Consider the following 21,378-nt stretch of genomic DNA (forward strand, 5'->3'; position numbering starts at 1 on the left):
GTGTCTCAACTTGAATTTGTGAAAAGTTAAAGGGCATGCAAACACCACACACAAAAACCCTATCTTCATAAAAGTCCATGAGACTTAGGCCTCTTCTACATTACTTTAGGATCTGATCCCAGATTATCTGTTTATCCCAGATTATATGGCAGTGCGATTATCTTCTTATGCCAGATTATATGGCCGTGAAGGGCCCCCGGTGGTGCAATGGGTCAAACCCTTGTACCAGTAGGACTGCTGACAGAAAGGTCGGTGGTTCGAATCTGAGGAGCAGGGTAAGCTCCCATCTGTCAGCTCCAGCTTCCCATGTGGAGAGATGAGAGAAGCCTCCCACAGGATGGTAAAACATCCAAGCATCCCCTGGGCAATGTAGACAGCCAATTCTCTCACACCAGAAGCGACTTGCAGTTTGTCAAGTCACTCCTGACACGGAAAAAAAAATATGGCAGTAGGGACCCATATAATCTAGTTCAAAGCAGATCATTTGGGATCAAGTCCTGGAATATATAGTGTAGATCCAGCCTTAGCTGTGCTCACATTTCTGACCCAATCATTTTCACAGAAAAAAGGGACATTATTTTGCTAACTTTGATTTTTATTCAGATACTGACAGAGTACACATATGCTTTCGGAGCATCGAAGATAATTTCTGTATAAAAGAGCAATACATATGTACAGCCTTGAAATGCTTCTATTGCTGCCACAATACTGTTATAAACTACAGCGTATATACATACCTAAAAATTGTGTGAAACTGCTTGTTGTTGTTACCACTTTTCTTTGCACATGGCTTGTGTTGTAGACAGTTGCATGACTGTATGAACTATGCATAGATATAGTTACTCCTACTCTAATATGTAGGATGTGATCCAGCCAAATATAGACTGTCTTGTCCTATAGATTTCAATGAGATGGAAATGTGCATGCTTTACTTTTGCAGTAAAATTTGTGGGTCCTCATTGTGCTCAGGGACAGGTAGACCTTCATTGTGCCCATTGTTCTTTCTCTAAATGAAGACAATGGAAACAACAAAGTTGTGTTTAGGCTCAGATACTCTGAAGCTGTTTTCACAATCCATAAAAAACAAACAAAACATCTGGCAAACTTGCATTTCACCTTCTTTATATATCAGTATATATCTGTTTTTCATGCTTGCATTGTAACATGCTGCAAAAACAGTAGAAGTATGATTTGACAAGATACTTTGTGCAACGTTCTTCCTCTTTCAAAACTTTTTTTAAGTATTAAGAGGATGTTGCAATAAGAGTTCATTTTCTTAATACATTTCTGTCCCCTTCCTCTGCGTTTCCAATCCATTCCCAGTGTCTTTCATCCAATAGTACTGATCTGTTATCTTTCAAACAGCAAGGGCGTAATATAGCAAAAGTTAAACATTTTTACATTCCATTAATTTTAATGGGAGAATTAAGCACATGCTTAATGGGAGAGTTATGGGTATACTTAGCTCTTACACTGAAAGCAATTGGGCTTGAAAATTTCTAATTTTGCTGCATTGTGTCCTTGGTCCTAATTTTGTGACTTGGTCATTGCAGAAGCAAAGTCAACCTGGATTCAGAACCTTGTTTCTTTATAAAAGGGTCTCAGGCAGCATAGGCTCAACTGTTGAAGTGATACAGTCTGAGAATAGCATCTTCACCTCTCATTGCTTTCTGTGAGAGATTTGAGCATGCAGCTCTCTGTGCAACACTTCCACATTAAGTTGCTGTGGCCATGTTCCAGAAGCATTCTCTCCTGACATTTTGCCCACATCTATAGTAAGCATCCTCAGAGGTTGTGAGGTCTGTTGGAAACTGTTGCAACATTCACACTTGCCTCCAACAGACACGTGTTCTTCCTCTCACCCTGTATATTCCACAGATATATAAACCCCACTTGCCTAGTTTCCAACAGACCTCCTAACCTCTGAGAATGCCTGCCACAGATGTGGGCAAAACATCAGGAAATAATGCTTCTGGAACATGGCCATACAGTGTGGAAAACTCACAGCAACCCAGTGATTCCGGCTGTGAAAGCCTTCAACATTTTCACATTAAAATCGGTGAGTCCTAAATGCCTTAATTTGGCCCAGATTATAATTATAATATGATCATAATCCATGTTTACTTGAATATGAATTATGCTTATTTTATTGAATCTTTATTCCAAATAGGTTTGCTTATTATTATGATCCAACTTGGTCCTATTTAGAAAAACATGCACTTACCCATTTCAGGAAGATTAAGTATATCTAACCTCCAGAATTTAACCTCCGAATTCGATAGACTCTGATGTTCTAATAACAAGATAGTATAAATTAGCTGTCTCTAAAGTCTTTTGAAACTGATGGGTGTTCATTGGCTGATTCATTATAATCTATCTGTTACCTTTATAAGATTTGTATTTTTGAGAGGATACACCAGTGGTTCTCAACCTGTGGGTCTCCGGGTGTTTTAGCCTACAATTCCCAGAAATTCCAGCCAGTTTACCAGCTGTTAGGATTTCTGGGAGTTGAAGGCCAAAACATCTGGGGACCCACAGGTTGAGAACCACTGGGATAGACCCAAAATCCATAACCGCTCCATTATGGAAACTAGGTTGTTTTTCCTTTGTTTTTGTCCTGTGTGTAAGAAAGATATTTTCTTTGCTGCTTAATCGCCCTCATGATCTATATATAAGGACATACTAATGCTATAATTACTACTTATTGCTTTCCCCAAGTGAATTGTGATTGCTGTACCCATGCCAGTTATGCATTTCTCTAACCTTGACAGAACATACAATAATGATTTTGGAAGGCATAAACTTGGCCTAGCAAGCACTAGCTAGCCAACCTAGCTGGAACAAAGCTTCAAATCAAGGAGACACAAGTCAGTCACAACTGACTTCAATTCCATTACTTTCAATGAGCCTCTGTGGTGCCCCCGGTGGCATAATGTGTCAGCAGTTCAAATTGGGTAGCGGGGTGAGCTCCCGTCTGTCAGCTCCAACTTCCCATGCAGTGACATGAGAGACGCCTCCCACAAGATGGTAAAATATTGGGCGTCCCCTGGGTAACGTCCTTGCAGATGGCCAATTCTCTCACACCAGAGGCGACTTGCAGTTTCTCAAGTTGCTCCTGACATGAAAAAAATGAGCCACTGTGGCTTTATTAGGTTATTACCAATTCAACCTGAGAAATCTCACATGTGAAAACACACTGTGTAATATATGACATTTTGTCATTGTTGCACCAACCCCATCTATCACTTGGTTGTACTTTTATACTATAATAAGAATGTCTAGCCCAATGGTCCACAATTATGATACAGCACTGCACTTTCATCCCATGCCCTTGTTTCTTAGCTCCAACTTGCACTATCCCTTTCCCTTCTTGTTTACAACTGGCCATGTTTTTATGACACTTGCCAGTATAGGTTATTGGGTGCTGGTCTGAGTTCAAATTGTTGTTTTATATACAGTAGAGTCTCACTTATCCAATCTAAACGGGCCGGCAGAAGCTTGGATAAGCGAATATCTTGGATAATAAGGAGGGATTAAGGAAAAGCCTATCAAACATCAAATTAGGTTATGATTTTACAAATTAAGCACCAAAACATCATGTTTTGCAACATATTTGACAGAAAAAACAGTTCAATACGCAGTAATGTTATGTTGTAATTACTGTATTTACGAATTTAGCACCAAAATATCATGATACAGTAGAGTCTCACTTATCCAACATTCTGGATTATCCAACGCATTTTTGTAGTCAACGTTTTCAATATAGCATGATATTTTGGTGCTAAATTTGTAAATACAGTAATTACTACATAGCATTAATGTGTAATGAACTACTTTTTCTGTCAAATTTGTTGTATAACATGATGTTTTGGTGCTTAATTTGTAAAATCATAATCTAATTTGATTTTTAATAGGCTTTTCCTTAATCCCTCCTTATTATCCAACATATTCGCTTACCCAATGTTCTGCCAGCCCGTTTATGTTGGATAAGTGAGACTCTACTGTATATTGAAAACATTGACTACAAAAATGGCTTGGATAATCCAGAAACTTGGATAAGCGAGGCTTGGATAAGTGAGACTCTACTGTACTGCTGGTTTTATTTTGTATTGCACTGTGTGTTTATTTTATGCATTATTTTAGACACTTTGTACCATATGTAAGCTGCCCTGAGTCACTTCGAGGAGATGGAGGTGGGGTACAAAATAAAATTATTATTATTATTATTATTATTGTGCAAAGTACTGATAATTGTTTCTTTAGAATTCCTAGCTTTCTTATATCCTGTACCATAGAGTTATAATGATGCTGTTTCAATTAATTTATCTTTACTTTTTTGTTGCAGATAATCCACAATATCTACTTTGAACTGGATTATATGAGTCCACACCGCCATACAATCCAGCTCAATGTGGGCTCCACACAGCTGTGTGGAAGAAATCTGAGATCAGATCCTGGGATATAAGGACTGTGTCCCCTTCCACACAACTATGTGAGATTAATTAAGCTTTCTAAGAGAAATGTACGAATGGAAGAGCCACAGCTGGATGTTGGAGGTGAACCTACACATATCTAACTGCACGGGACTCCTAAGGGACTCATAAGGGATTCCTCAGCAAAACAGAAGAATGTTTGACTCAATAAAGAAAGGTGACGCAAAGGGTGGGAAACTGTGCTCTTCCATAAGTTGCTGGATTGCAGCTCCTGTCAGCATGAGCTAGCATTTACCGAAGGAATTATGAAAATAGTAATCCACCCTGAAACTATGATACCAATACCCACCCAAACAAATGCTTGCTGCCTCCAGGAAGATGTTGTATACCATATCAGATCTTTGGTCCACCAAAGACAATTTAATTATAGTTAGTGGTTTACTTATACAGCCTGCCTCTTATGCGGGAAACCCTTCTGAAAGTAATGTTAAAAACAGAGGCACAATGCAGCCCAAATCAAGTGCTATTACACCCCATTAATTGCAGTGGGAAACCTAAGCCAGTGCATTCTAATGGTTCGAGTGTTGGGTTTAGGACTGAGAGGTACAGTTTCAAAGTCTCAGCAGGTGATCTTTGTCTCGAACAGTATATTTAATTTTAAGTTTTGTCACGTAGTTGTGTGAATGATATGGTGGCTGCAAGTGAGGGATGAAGAAAATAATCAAAATACATGACAGGGAGGTGGAGTGGATGGTCCTTGTGGTCTCTTCCAACTCTGTGATTCTAAGTATCCTATACAGTCAAGTATAAGCCAAGTTTTCAGAGCTGAAAAATCCCCCCATGGCTTATATTTGAATGAGGGTCTTGGCCGGCTTATATTTGGGTTGGTTTATACTTGAATATACAGGTAATCAGAGTTGAACAGTCTCATCTTATTGAAGTCTTATTATTACAGTAGAGTCTCGCTTATCCAACGTAAACGGGCCGGCAGAATGTTGGATAAGCAAATATGTTAGATAATAAGGAGAGATTAAGGAAAAGCCTATTAAACATTAAATTAGGTTATGATTTTATAAATTAAGCATCAAAACATCCTGTTATACAACAAATTAGACAGAAAAAGTAGTTCAATACGCAGTAATGTTATGATGTAATTACTGTATTTATGAATTTAGCACCAAAATATCATGATGTATTGAAAACATTAACTACAAAAATGCGTTGGATAATCCAGAACGTTGGTTAAGCGAGTGTTGGATAAGTGAGACTCTACTGTATCTTAAATTACTGTTTTATGTAAATATTCAAAAACATTTAACCCAATGATGCCTCAATTAATGTAATTTTATTGGTATCTATTTTTGTTTTTGAAATTTACCAGTAGATGCTGCATTTCCCACACTCGACTTATACTCGAGTTAATAAATTTTTCAAGTTTTTGTGGTAAAATTAGGTGCCTCGGCTTATATTCGGGTTGGCTTATACTCGAGTATACAGTAGAGTCTCACTTATCCAACACTCGCTTATCCAACATTCTGGATTATCCAACACATTTTTGTAGTCGATGTTTTCAATGCATTGTAATATTTTGGTGCTAAATTAGTAAATACAGTAATTACTACATAGCATTATTTCGTATTGAACTGTTTTTTCTGTCAAATTTGTTGTAAAGCATGATGTTTTGGTGCTTAATTTGTAAAATCATAACCTAATTTGATGTTTAATAGGCTTTTCCTTAATCCCTCCTTATTATCCAACATATTTGCTTATCCAACGTTCTACCGGCCCGTTTATGTTGGATAACTGAGATTCTACTGTATATGATATGTTGTGCTGAAAGGCAGGAGTGAAACACAGTCTACCATACATATGAAACTGCTTTATGGACGAGAGAAAAACCAGCAGACACCATATACTTGATCATTTCTGAGGATTTTCTTTCTTTTAATGATATTAGCTAAGACTTATTATATCATGATCTGTTTTACTTCGCACATTAGAAATAAAAGTCAACATTCATGCTTATAGCAGATCGTGTTGTTGTCTTTTCAAAAACAGGAAAATTGAAGTAATTAAATGTTGCTGAGCGCTAGCTTGGTTGATAGTGGGATTCTTACCCACTAACTTATTGGTAGTGTCTTACAGATTTTGTCTTATTGAGAATGTTTAACTGAATTTTACAATGGAATGATGCTGGATGGAGTGAATTTCATCCAGCAATCATGGCATTCACCCATAAGACATTGAAAAAATGGATCTGAGGAATGAAATGTGCATGTCTCCTTGATACCAGTGGGACAGAAGTACGCATCATTTACTTCAAATTACAGAAGGGGTATCCATTTTACACTTATTGCAGCATAAACCAGAAGGAATCCCAGGGTATCTTAAAGACCACTATGTTTATTTAAGAATAACCTTTCCTGTCTGCCTCTGACACAAGTGGACTTGAATCCATAAAAGCTAGTGAATATACAAGTCTCTAAGGTGTCACAAGATCCTTTAATATTTTCTTTGGATTTTGGCTATCATCTTATTGCTCTAGCATGCCAAATATTGCTATATTAAAACCCTGAGCGTGGCCTCTGACCACAGACAGCAAGTTGTCTGGGTAAAGTTAACTTTCTGGATAAAGTCTCTACTCTGTTCCATTGAGGAAAAATAATCATATTGCTTTGTTATAGGACAATTTTGTTTTGTAACCTGGACAGAAGAAGAGAGCACGGCTTGTTTGGCAAAACATACCGCCTGTTCCCAGCCACCCATGACAAAGCCACACACGGCAATGCCACTTTCGTTATGATGAATGAAGGCCACAACCTGCATTCACTCTGTCATCTGTAACATTTATTTTTAAAGCCTGCTGAACAAAGTTTGGTTCTTGAATCATTCACTGGGCCGGCTTCATTTCAGCATCAGCAGAGCTTTCCATCAGCTAGATTGCCTGGAGTGACCTACTGCTAGCGTTTCCCAGGCTTCATTTAACACCAATGTGGTCAGTTATCACTTTGCTGGTGCATCTCATATAGGTAGGGGATAAAAGAGAATTTTGGCTCACTTAATGCAAAGTTATATAAAATATTGTCGACATCAGAAGAAAGACCAACAGAAGAAAGGCCATCTGAAGAAACTGCTTGACTGAAGAACGAGCTCGGCATGCAAGTAACTTCAGTGTAATTTAAGAAAAGGTCTGTTAAGGAGAGAAAGGGCAAAAATAAGAATGCTTTCTCTGATGCCTTGTTGGCACTACTGACAACTCTGATGTCTATGAGTTAAGAGTTGGCAAGCTTCATGGCAAAGATCACACTGTTATCTTTAGCAATAAGAAGTGTTCCTGCTTTCACTGTGCTTTCTGTCCCTTTTGTCCTCATTGCTCCATTCTCTTCTCACATCTCCTGCAAAGAAGAAAATGAAGAGGGTTGTTGTGTGTTTTCAGGGCTTTATGGTCATGTTCCAGAAGTATTCTTTCCTGACGTTTTGTCCACATCTATGGCAGGCATCCTCAGAGGTTGTGAGGTATATTGGAAAGACTAAGCAAGGAAGATTTATATATCTGTGGGAGGTCCAGGGTGGGAGAAAGGATTCTTGTCTGTTGGAGGACAGAACAAATGCTTCTGGAGAGAATACTTGTGGAACATGGCCATACAGCCCGGAAAACACACAACAACCCTGTGATTCCGGCCATGAAAGCCTTCGACAACACAGAAAATGAAGACTCTCTTTGCTTAAGTAGGTAGGAGAAAGGGATGGTCAATGGGACCCAGAAAAGAAGGTGTGATGGTGAACTATTTCACTGCATGTTCATTTTTAAAAGGCTCTTCTGCCTTGACCCATAAAATGGGCTTGATCTGGTGCTGGATGCTGGGTTGGGCCCATTTTGTGGCCCTAAACCTCCCTGTGGTAGATAGGTCACTGGGCTGGGGACCTATCTGCCACTTCTCCCACTGGTTGGCCAGAGCCACGACATGGACTCTTACTCTTGGGGATCTACCAGGTTAACTAAAATTCCCTGCTCTTCCTCTTCCTGGTAGTGAACCTGGTAGATCCCCCATTTTTGGGACCTGCAACAATGCCTGTGGACCCTTAAGAGTAATGTAGGTGCCTATGGACCTCATTACATTGCGGGGGCAATGGGGCATCCATGGGGCAGCGGGGCAAATCCAGCGGGCAGTGGGGGAAATTGTTGTCTCATGCCCCACATCGCCCGCATCACCCCCTTCCCCATCTCACAGCAGAAATTGTCACTGCCCTGACAGCCGCTATTCCCGGCTTTCCTAATGAGAACACGGGTAGCCGTGTTCTCAGGGCTTTGTCTTACAACGTTTCCAGGATGGAGCCTCACTGGAAGTAGTCCTGGGTTATGTGATGGGCTCCATTTGGCTCTGTCCTGGAAGCGTTGTAGGATGGAGCCCAAGCCCTGGGTGATGAAGTGATATGTCATGGCTGTAGCCAACCACAATATAGGGAAACGGGGTGGGAGGGGACATTATGGCGGTCAAGACAGCTGAAGCTGGTTCTGTTTAGAAACTGGCTCAGTTGTCTTGACAAGCCTTAACTCAGAGGAGAACCCAACCCCTGCTTCAGGAGTCATCTTTTCCCCTGAGTTGGCTTAATCTAGAGTAGAAGCCGTATTTGTTGCTTTTCCTTGGATTATGCCAAATCAGCCCCTATGTAGCATTTAGCTGCCATAGAGCTGATCACACCACACACCAACCTAAGGGTTCAGTGTAGATATGTCCCAGGATTCACCTGCCAAGCTTATATCATTACCTGGGCAATTTGGCTCTCAAAAACAAGGAAGGGGATCCTATACACTTAGCTATATTGTGATAAGTGCTGTAATTTTTTTCACAAGGATCTCAAAGGAAAATAAATTTCTTGACAATTAGATTTTCTTTTTGAATTGTTCAGATCCTGGGAAGTACAAAAAACGAAGGTACAGTGTGATCTATAATCTATACACTGAATTACAGGTTAAAACACTTTCTGCTGTAATTATTGTCATCCTAGTGTTCCTATTTATTTATTTCCAACATTTGTACCCCAAAGGGGACCCAGGGTGGCCTTACAACAGACAACAATTCAATTCCAATAACATGTCTATTCTGTTTATAGACATGTTTATTTTTCCTGAGGGGAAATAATTAATGCTAACTGGGGCGGGAGGAGAGCCATCCTGAAACTATGAAATGTTGCCATAATTTTTTTTAATTTCTCTCTTTTTATATTTATATTTATGTTAGAAAAGCTGGGAACTAGATGCACACACAGCCCATTGCCATTTAGAAACACTTAATAATTTGAAGCTAAACTTGTTGTTACTTATAATATTCTCATTTGAACCTTAGGTCTAACCTAATTGCCTAATAATAACCAAAATGAGAAGTTCATTCAAATTTTGTATGGAGTGAATAAAACCGATAAACAAAGCAAAGAAGACTCAAATTGACCAACAGCATAAAAAGTACCAAAACCCACATATGGTGGTCCTTATCAAAATTAATCAGGAAGTTCATGAAAGACTTAAAGCAGAATTAATGGTTTGTGATCCAACCAAAGATAAGGACTATGCATCCTCACATCTTTCAATAACAGCATTAAACAAGTGCATGATTCCCTTCCATGGCACTGCGAAATGTTTATGGTTTGGACTGGGGCCATCTGAGGGAACAGCAGATGAAACAACCGCGGTAGTAAAATGTTGTCACTTGTCATGTTTCTTTGCTAAACTCTGTAAGCAAGACATGTGCCTTGCCTTCACTACATTTAGGCCAGTGATTCTCAACCTGTGGGTCCCCAGATGTTTTGGCCTTCAACTCCCAGAAATCCTAACAGCTGGTAAATTGGCTGGGATTTCTGGGAGTTGTAGGCCAAAACGTCTAGGGATCCCCAAATTGAGAACCACTGGTTTAGGCCATGAAAATCACTACATTAACAGAGGCTGGCTATTAAATGAATTGGTTCAGAGTTTGATCACGCTCACTACAGATCTGCCATGAGGTAGCCACCTTGATAAGAATTTTAGGGAATGTGTCACATGCACACTCTTCATCCTTCCCTTAAAACAGATTAGGCAAGCAAATTTTAACAAACAGAATCAACTTGCACAAAATCAGAATTCACTATTGCGCTTCACAGATGTGCTCCTCAGTTATCTGAGGACTGGTAGTTATTTTCCTCTATTGTCCTAGTGACTGGTACCACAGTTCTTCCTTGTGTCTACAACTGTTTCTCTCTTAGAAACTCTGTGCAGATTGGCAACCAATCGTGCACGGATGACATAGGGACCATGATATGACTCCAGGGGCCCCTCCAGCAACAGCCACCCCAAAAGCCAACACATAGAGCTGTTTTCATTTCCTCTGCAATGTGAAGGGCTCATTTCCACACCTATGACCCTGACAGACCTTTTCCTCCTTGAGATCACTTTTAGACATGACAGTCAAGTATGTAGAGTCACTTATTACATTCCACTTCTGGAAAGCTTGGCTCAAATCATTAGTTTTTTCTTCTTTTCTTTAACGCAGTGGGCCTGTCCTATCTCTTCTGGTTTTCCTTCTTCAATTTTACATCATTTCTTTTAGATTGGTTAGAATTGTTTTTAATGCATCACATTCCCTTTCTGAGTAATAATAGGTTTGAAAGAATCTTAACCAATGGTAATGTGGGCATGCAGTTAGATCCAAGTTAATGCAATCCCTGATTAAATATGCAAACTTCTAAAAAATTCAGAAAACTTCTGACTAATACCATGGATACTTCCTGTTTCCAAGAAGCAAATAATCTCCTTTTTTTCTGCTTGTTTTAAAATATGAAAATGTCATTATGTATGAATTTCCCGCTCCCAGAGCTTCTTCATAAACTCAAATCGACAGTGATGTGTTCAAATATTTGTGTGTGGCCTTTAAAACTAGAAGCAAAGAAAAAATCTCTTCTATCTGTTGACACAGCTGTGAAGGAGCGAGGCGCCTGCACGTAGATCTCTTTAAATATTTTAAAGAGCTTCTTCTCCTCATCCCACTGGAAAATTTGGGAGAAAGTGTAGTCACTTCCCAAGGCTAGGTAATGATGACTCTTAAAGGCGAAAGGCTGAAGGGTCATGGCTCCCCGAGAAGGAAGAGCCTGAATCTCCACAAATTGTTTGCTATTCCACTTCATTACTCTTGAGTCACCAATAAATCTTGTGAGCGTGATGTAGAGGGTATCTTCTATCCGGAAGCTTTTCACAGCCAACACGTCTTCCATGTTGGGGATCTCACTGTGTGGGAGAAACTTTTTGGAATTTTTGTTCCATTGAAGGATAATGGGAATCTGTGAGCGGCTTGACAAGATCAGATGAGATTTTCCATCTATATCAACAAACTCGGCATCTGTGTCCCGAAACCATTCATGCAGGGATTGATAAGAGTAGAATCCCTTGTTATTCCATTTATAAATGGTTGTCAACCCAGCCTTCGAGCTATCTGCGATGACAAAGAAGGTTTCACCCTCTATCTGAAAAAGTTCTATATCATTTGGCTTTGAAATGCGGGAGACTTCTATGTCTTGGAACTTGACAAATTTTGTCCAGTTTTCCTCATACTTGTAAATGTGTGAGCCGCCAAAAAGTTGAGCAACCACCACAAAAACTTGATCCTCAATCAAGATAGCCTTGCATCCCACTATGGACTGACCTGTTGGTGCAAACAAAACAAGAATATTAGCAGAACACAACTGGAGAAGTAAAGCCTTTGAATCAAAATACTGACTATTAGACATGTCCAAAAAATTGTTTTGAATCGTATATCGGAATTATTTCGGATTGTTCTCGCTTTTTGATACGCATTCCGAGACATTGTCTCACAGCTCAACCAGCAATGTAATTCGAACCATTGTTGGCCCATTCTCTAATTGTCTCTTAATGTTTCGTTAATTTTTTTCCCCAAAAAAAATTTTTTTTAATATATTTTTAAAAATATATTTTTTGTTTCTGCAACCTACCTTGAATGGGAGCTTAGCACAGCCTAATATGGCTGCTGCTCCCCAGCCAATCAGAAGCTTCCACGAGGGATGCAAAGGTGGGGGCTAGCGTCTTCTGCGTCCACATGGAAGATTGCCATACAAGCCTGGTATGTAGCGATTGCGCATGCGCGTCTGCCATTTTAGAAACATTTAGAAGCATTACGAATTTTCGGAAATATCTGAAATTTTTGGGTGAAAAAATCGGAAATACTTTCTATATCGAAGCGGCAGCGCCCCCTACTTTAGAAACGAGAACTGAAACATTTTTTTCATCGATCGGACATGCCTACTGACTATACTGACTGTTTCGAACGTACTTTTTATAAAAGAGGATGCAGTCCATAAGGTATGTTTAAGACACATAAGAGCAACTTAGGATAAATAAAGAAAGGTTTCTGTTATAGGAATTCATTCTAAGGGCCCATCCAGACAGGGCACAAAACGCACACCCTCCAGGATATTTGTGGGGGGTATCCAGATGACGCCCCACAAAATACGAATGCTTATGGCACAAAGGGGGAAAACTCTGCTTTGTGCTGAGATTAGTTTTTAGTGGAAAAGAAAGATCTGCGTCTTTCCAGCTGCAAGCACTGTGTAGATGGGACCGGGGATCATGCCACGTGACTTCCAGTGCCTATCTACCTATCTGTCTTGGGTTTCTTGGGCTGCTGGAGCCCAAGAAACCCAAGACAGCCCCTACCCCCTACCAAAACACCTTTAAAAGCCTTTGAAACAGGAAAATAACTCACCTGGCAGCTAGAAGCGAGTTTCCTCCTACCCATCCCTTCTGTTGGCGCATCATTGGTACAAGCCAGAAGAGCCTCAGAGAAATATAAATGGCTGCCACGTGAGTTATTTTCCTGTTTTAAAGGCTTTTTAAAGAGGTTTTCTTTTATGTCCTGGTGCCCTGCTAGAAAGCCCAGCAGAGCATCTGGACACCCCCCGCCCAGAAAAGCATGCTCTTTCTGGATGTGTTTTTTAAACCTGACTGGACTTGCATTAAAGTACTGTCTGAAACCGCCCTAAGATAGCTATATAAGTTGAGGTGTGATGCCAGAGTTGTTGTCTATTTGGCAGAGATGGAAGAGAACTCTGGTGGTAGGAAGTGAATGTAGCTCTAAGAATAGCTAGCTACATCCAAAGTGAGACAAGAGAAAACTCTTAGATGGATATAACTATCTTTCTTCTACACAAAACAGTATGATTCCTTTCAGACATAGAGTTCTTTGACTGGGCATTGATGCAAAAACCCTCTATTTCCAAAGATATAAATGTGTAAACTTAACACTATTACTGGGAAGGAAAACAGCATCAATGTTGGTACGGTACCTGGATTAGTTTAACAATTGGTTAAGTTAAACTTTAATTTAGCTGTGGGCATATATCACTGGACTGAAGAAATGTTAGTCAGAGAAACATTAAAACCAATGTGTTGTCAAACACTTTCATGACCTGAATCACTGGGTTGCTGTGAGTTTTCCGGGCGGCATGACCATGTTCCAGAAGCATTCTCTCCTGACATTTTACCCACATCCATGGCAGGCATCCTCAGAAGTTGTGAGGTCTGTTGGAAACTAGGCAAGTAGGGTTTATATATCTGTGGAAAGTCCAGGTTGGGAGAAAGAACCCTGATTTCAGACAAGAAGCAATCAGGGCCAGCTACCACCTCCCAACAAAGGATCTGTCAGGCAAGAAGCAGCCAGGCTTTGAATCTGCAAGGCCGTTAAATGCTAATCAAGCTAGCCAACTGGAACATTCACACTTGTTTCAAACAGATAAAAGTTCTTTCTCCCAACTGGGACTTTCCATAGATATATGACACTCACTTGCCTAGTTGTCAACAAACCTCACAACCTCTGAGGATGCCTGCCATAGATGTGGGCAAAATGTCAGGAGAGAATGCTTCTGGAACATAGCCATACATCTCAGAAAACTCACAGCAACCCCATTAAAAACAATCTCTGAGCAAGTGTCTACAGTTCCCAAACATGGATCCTCAAATGTCGCAGGAATTCAGATTCCAAAATCTTGGACTTTTGCCATATTTTCTGATACATAATTTTGCTTCAGATGCTTTGGCCCAGCTTATGCTCTGAAAAAATCTATATTCTTCTTTTCTGCCTCACCCTGAGAAGGTCCTGAAGGTGTATGTGACATAATTGTGTGTCCCTTTGCTGTATCCCAAGTTTTCTTTCATAGACCAATAAAGACATTGGAAAAATAAATCTGCTCTAACATTAGCACAGATATCCTAGCAGGAGTGTCCTTATGAGTAAGAGATGTTCTGCTGAGCTGGAACAGTTTCAAGAATGCTAATGGGTCTGTTTATTATAATGAGGCCAGCTGCAGCTAAATAAGTGTCACATTGTCATTTATTAGCTAACAACTGGTAACTTGAAAATCTATTTTGATCTGCGGGGTGTGAAATGAAAGAGGATTGCTAGAAGACACAGAAACTGAAGGGAAGCTGAAAGTAGAGGAAAACAATGCATATGTTGTAGGTGGTGACAGAAGGAGAAAGAGAAAAAGGAGGAATCCCTTCACTTTCACATGCATGGTTTTGATTATTTCAACAAGTTCCTAATTCCTTTCAATGATTTTAAGACAAATAGGAGGTCTATTAGAAATTGGTTGCTATTTCCCCAATATACCTTGCTCACATAAGAAATATGCTGTAGTTCCCCAGTGGAACTCTGACCATTCCCATTGATTTTCCTGATACAATAATAAAAAAGAAAATGCTGGCAGCAGAAACCTTAAGCAATTGAGCACCAACACAAAAAAGACATGTTATTTGTTTTTACCAGTAATGTTGTCATAACTCCTGAAGTTCTTCTCAATGTGATCCCATTCTAATACCATGCAATTTTCCATGCTGGGTTGAGCAATGGCTACATACACGTCATTTTTGGAGTGGAATGTGTCAACTGAAACCGACTCATAGGGCAAAATCTGATGAACCACAAAATCTGAAATCACATAGTTAATTGGGAAAAAACACACATTACAATTCAACATGGCAGAAAACATGAAAGAAACTACATGAGATCCTGATTTCTTACTCACTCACTTTGGTGTCAGTTTTTCTTTATTTTTTTGGAGGAGAGCAGTAGATGGTGTAAAAGTTTAGCACCTTCACCCTCTTATGCCCATTTTTTGTGATTTAAATAAGGGCTTCTTAAACTTTTCCACTTGCAACCCCTTTGGCCCAATAATTTTTTACACGACCCAGGCAACATAGGTATATAAAATAGATATAAAAACAAACATTTATTTGCATTACTATGGTTTTAAATGTGTTTTTATTTGCTTGAAGATGTTGTTTTTACATGTATTTTATTTTGTTTATTTTTTGTTCTTTGGGCTTGGCCCCGTGTTAGCGGCCCTGAATCCCTGCAGGGAGATGGAGGTGGGATAGAAAAATAAATTATTATTATTATTATTATTATTATTATTATTATTATTATTACTATTAAACCAGCATATGCAAGGTTTGCAAACAGGAAAATTTTCCCTTTTAGGAAGTACAGCTGAACATGTAAACACTACATAACAAATTTGTGTAAATGTCTAAAAACAGACACTAGGTGGCATTCAGAAAACTTTTATTGTTGCCAAAAAATTTTGGGATCCCAACAGTGAGCTGTCTAAGAAGCAATGATTTAAATCACATCTGCTGTCTATACATTTCTGAGGAGCAGTAGTGAAATATGCAAGCAAGAAAAAGCAACAGATGACACCACCTCATCTATCTTCCTCAACTTCATTGGCAATGACAGTGAGATGTGTACAATTTAAAACTGGTTGCGATAATGTTTTCAATGGTATTCTCAAGCTCTGCATCTTTCCTCGGGACTATATTGAGTAATTCTGAACTAATTTTCTGAAGGTGCATGAGTGAACAAACATTCAGTTTATCCTATGCTGTGTTAAGAACAAGGAAGGGAAGAAAAGCTAATAGAGAGAAGATTAAATGATATTTCCAATTTGTTCCGAACCGACAGAAATCAGTGGCAAAGGAGGACATCTCAGCAATTTGTTTCACGGCATGGACACTAAAGTATTCTACTTCATGCTGTCGGAAAAATCGCATTTCCATTCGAGAGGTAGGCTATAAGATTGTTCCCTCACTAATGGCATTGTTCTGCTTTCTCAGCATTTTCCTTCTCTTGCTGCTATTTTGAAAACTAGAACACATTTTGCTGATTTTATCCATTTTGAAGCACCAACTATTTTCCCCCTGTTGTTGTTCAGATCAAATAACAACTGTGAGGTTGGAAAATCTCCAAGCCACCTTGCTTGATTGCATTTGTTACTGCAATGTCTAAAAAGCCTTCAAGCAAAGATTGTACAAGTTTTCATCCAACCAAACACGACAAAACACTGTTTAATGCAGGGGCTCTTAACCTGAGGCGCAAGGAATCCCAGAGAGCCCATAAAGCCACTTCCTTTGGAAATCGTGTTTAAGTACACTTTTCTGGGAAGGGTGTTTATAGCTTTATCAGATTGTCAAAAAGGGGCATAATTTGCCCTCCCACCAAAGTTAAAAACCCCAATTCTAAAGTATCAAGGAAAAGGATATTTCCTAGCATTTAGAAGCCTAGCATGTGCTTTCCCTACATTCTCAGTAAATCTTTTAAGCACTAAAATGAATCAATATTATTAATATTATTGCCATTTTACCAGGTGGGTTCATAGTAAAAGACAGTGACTTGTGAAAAGTTTTTTTTTAATGGATTCAAATGTGATGCTTCTTTTTAAAAAAGATCAATATCCAATTAATACACAAACTATTTCTGGATGGATGAGTAACTAGAAAGGAACCATGGAAGAATACTTCAACACAACAACAGAGAGAATATTAGGTAAAGGTAAAGGTTTTCACCTGACATTATATCTAGTCGTGTCTGACTCTGGGGGTTGGTGTTCATCTCCATTTCTAAGCCGAAGAGTGTCCGTAGACACCTCCAAGGTCATGTGGATGGCATGACTGCATGGAGTGTCGTTACCTTCCCACCGGAGCAGTACCTATTGATCTACTCACATTTGCATGTTTTCGAATTGCTAAGTTGGCAGAAACTAGGGCTAACAACGGGAACTCACCCCATTCCCTGGATTCTAACCGCCGACCTTTCAGTCAGCAGCTCAGTGGTTTAATCTGCTGTGCCACCAGGAACTCTGAGAATATTATTCACTCAAAAATGGGATGACTTGTAGCCTACTAAAATTAAATAATTTCACTGAAATGAAAATCATCTACTTTGATTAATTAAACATCATTAATAATGTATTTTAAAACTAGAAATCCTTGTTTAACATTTGTGGAGGCAGGGAATTAAGACTATTGTTGGTCATGTGAATGAGTATTTTATGATATTATTTGATGATAAAGTAGAAAGAAACAGAAGAGTAAGGGCTAAAAATATAAACGTAGAAAAGATAGTTGCAAGTCATATTTTTTCTAGAATCCCCAGTGGCGCAATTGGTTAAACCCTTGTGTCAGCAGGACTGCTGACCGAAAGGCCAGCAGTTCAAATCCGGGTAGAGGGGTGAGTTCCTGTCTGTCAGCTCCAGCTTCCCATGCGGAGACATGAGAGAAGCCTCCCACAGGATTGTAAGACATTCGGGCGTCCCCTGGGCAATGTCCTTGCAGATGGCCAATTCTCACACATCAGAAGTGACTTGCAATTTTTTAAGTTGTTCATTAAACCGCTGAGCTGCTGAACTTGCCGACTGAAAAGTTCGAATTTCGCAAGCGGAGTGAGCTCCCGGTATCAGCCCCAGCTTCTGCCAACCTAGCACTTCGAAAACATGCAAACATGAATAGATCAGTAGATACCACTTCTATAGGAAGGTAATGGCACTCCATGTAGTCATGCCGGCCACATGGCCTTGGAGGTGTCTACGGACAACGCCGACTCTTTGGCATAGAAATGGAGATGAGCACCAACCCCGAGAGTTAGACACAATTAGACTTAATGTCAGGGGGAAATCTTTACCTTTACTATGTTTTAACTTTACTATGTTTTGCTACTTATACTCAACTAAGTAGCTGTATAGAATGGGTTCTTTGGGAGCAACAACTTGTTTTTTGATTACTGGTAATCTATTATCAACACCCATGTACAAATAATAATGTGGTAATTGAAAACTGAAAATAGGGGAATTGCTATAATTCTAATAGAACAAAGGATTCTGTAAAGACATTATCAGGTGCAACAAATGTCAGTCTTTGGGTTTACACCTTCACCATTATTTGTATGTAATAAAATATTCTTTCTAAAATACCTGTAGTGGTACATTCATCATCAAAACTTGAGACATCATTTAACATCTTGTCCTGAAATTCTTCTGGACTAACACACAGGACATCAGAAACAGAAGAATTGGTCATCTTTAACCACAAAAACAACCACTTGGCTCTGCAGTCACACTCAAACTTATTTCCCCTCAAATCTCTAAAAAGAAACACAGAACAAAAGGAACACAGAACATGGATCAAAAGTACGAGTTGAAACGGTTGCAGTTGAGATAAAAGCCAAACATTTTAAAAAGTTATTTGCATTATTTAATTTGAAAAGCATTTGAACAATTCACAGTTGTGATCAAAAAGTGGGGAGGCAATAAATGGTATCCCGACATGTGTTCCATTGATAATAAGGAAGATATAGCACATGATAGAGCTCCCCATTTGTTATTGTGATGCTTATATTAGTGGCAACCAACTGACAGCTTTCATATCAATGGGGCTGTAATTTTTTTCTAGACGTTGGATAACTCAGGCAAGCCCCCTCACTGTACGGCTTTCATAAGGAACTGAAAATCTGGATGTTCCAGCAAGCTTTTGTGAAGAATTAGTCCCTAGACCCAGTTCCCAGGACTTCATCCACTTCCCTGGCCCTGTGATGGGCTGTTTGAACCACCTCTCACCCAATCAGGTCCATTTTAGTATTCCTGGCCATTGGATTCCTGAACCTTGCCTGATGGAGCTCTGGTGTATTCAGTTTTTATATTTTATTTTAGTGTGTTTTATCAGAGTTTCTGGATTTAATCATGTTTGTATTTTATTTTTATTTCTTATTTTTATTTTATTAATCTTTATTTTATTTGTCATCATTTTGTTTATTAAGTTACAGTTAGATTGTTTACATTGTCTAATGTGCCTTGTCCTGACATAAACAGTTTGTATGGTTTCCTTTTGGCATTAAATGGTTGCCATATTTTTGTAAAAGATTGTTACCTTGATGTGGTGCGCCTCAATGATGCCGTGAGCTAAACCATGAAGGGACACCCAAGATGGGAAGGTCATGGCAGAGAGGTCAGAATAAATACGATCCCTGGGGAAGGTAATAGCAACCCACCCCAGTATTCTTGCCATGAAAACTAAATGGATTAGTACAACGAGAGATATGTCGATATACCATCAGAAGATGGGACTCCCAGGTCAGAAGATGGTCAAAATGCTACTGGGGAGGAACAGAGGATAAGCTCAACTAGCCCCAGAAGTGATGACGCAGTTAGCTCAAAGCCGATAGGAACACTAACAGCCGACAGTGCTGGAGGCGAATGATGAATCTGTTATTTCTAAAGATCAGCACACTATAGGAACCTGGAATGTAAGATCTATGAGCCAGGGCAAATTGGATGTGGTTATTAGTGAGATGTCAAGGTTAAACTAATAAACAACAACAATGTGCCTTGTCCAGATGTAAACTGTGTGGTTTTCTTTTGGCATTAAATGGTTGCCATATCGTTGGAAACTGCCCTGAGTCCCCTCAGGAGATAAAAGATTATTATTATTATTATTATTATTATTATTATTATTATTATTATTATTGACACAAAGACATTGTATGACACAGCAAACAAGATAGATATGCTGGATTATTATCATCATCATCATCATCATCTTCAAAAGGAGCTCTCCAAGATGCAGAACAGAATAGAATAACTTTATTATCATTGTACATTGTACAATGAAATCAAATGCTTTCTCCAGCACACATCACAAAACAACACACTCATCCCTCTACACTCCCACCACCACCGCACAGCCCCCAATGCCACATCAATGCGAAGCTAAGGAGTTCCTTAGAAGTCTCAGGTAGTACAGTCTCAGCTGGGCCCTCTTAACCAATGCTGGCGTATGGGTCCCCCAGGTCAGATCCTCCTTCACAGTGACACTCAATAACTTAAAACTGGCCACCTGTTCCACTTCATCCCCATTTATGCAGAACCTATGGTCTCCAGCACCTTGGACAGTTCCTTTAGCTCTATTTCCTTCTGCTTAATCAGGACGATTTTGCGGTTTTATCCTATCAGCACCTTATATAGTAGGTTATACAGTGGAACCAAATGTATATTTTGTCTCACAAATTGATCTCATATTTTGGGCAGGATCCCCAATAGGTTGATGCCATGGAACAATACAGGCGGAGGAATTCAGTGACATACAAATCTCAAAATACCGACTGATAGATTGTTTGAAGACAACTTGAAAACATTGCTTCCACTTACAATTTCTCATTCTTTTTCCACAAGAAGGGCCAAATTGAATTGAAGGATGAGAACAAACCTGACTTGCAGTATGGATTCATAAGCTATCAACTACTGCATTGTGCTATATACCATACTGGTGTTCAAGTTTTAACAATGCGACACAATGATTAGATTACCCCACATTATCCCAGCCGTCTCCCTGACACTTGTCTATGCACTTTATCAAAAGCCCTTGGAATTATGTATTTTTTGCACTCGACCCCTTTTATCCATAGTGGTGATGTTGATATTATTGTCTTAACTTACTTGGTCATTCTATGTCTTCCTACATGGTATGTTTTTAACTGATTATTTTATTTGATTGTTGTACTATTGTTTTTAGTTATTGCTATGTGTTTTAATTTGTTATTCTTTGTTTTTGTGTTGGACTCCGCCTCATGTTAGC

The 21,378-nt window shown here is 39.3% G+C and overlaps 1 protein-coding gene across 1 annotated transcript in view; it reads right to left on the minus strand.

Annotated features, from left to right (window-relative positions):
• Nucleotides 1-574: 574 nt before the first annotated feature.
• The window catches only part of lgi2 (leucine rich repeat LGI family member 2), a 57,160-nt gene continuing 36,356 nt past the window's right edge, over nucleotides 575-21,378 (minus strand). Inside the window, exons 6-8 of the mRNA XM_003228524.3 lie at nucleotides 18,723-18,892; nucleotides 15,239-15,403; nucleotides 575-12,106 (exon numbers count right to left, since the gene is read on the minus strand). Of these exons, the coding sequence (XP_003228572.1) occupies nucleotides 11,289-12,106; nucleotides 15,239-15,403; nucleotides 18,723-18,892 (1,153 nt within the window). The 3' untranslated portion in view covers nucleotides 575-11,288. The remainder of the gene's footprint in view (nucleotides 12,107-15,238; nucleotides 15,404-18,722; nucleotides 18,893-21,378) is intronic.

Source organism: Anolis carolinensis, chromosome 5 (genome assembly GCF_035594765.1).
Source record: "Anolis carolinensis isolate JA03-04 chromosome 5, rAnoCar3.1.pri, whole genome shotgun sequence".
In the NCBI taxonomy this organism is placed as follows: domain Eukaryota; kingdom Metazoa; phylum Chordata; class Lepidosauria; order Squamata; family Dactyloidae; genus Anolis; species Anolis carolinensis.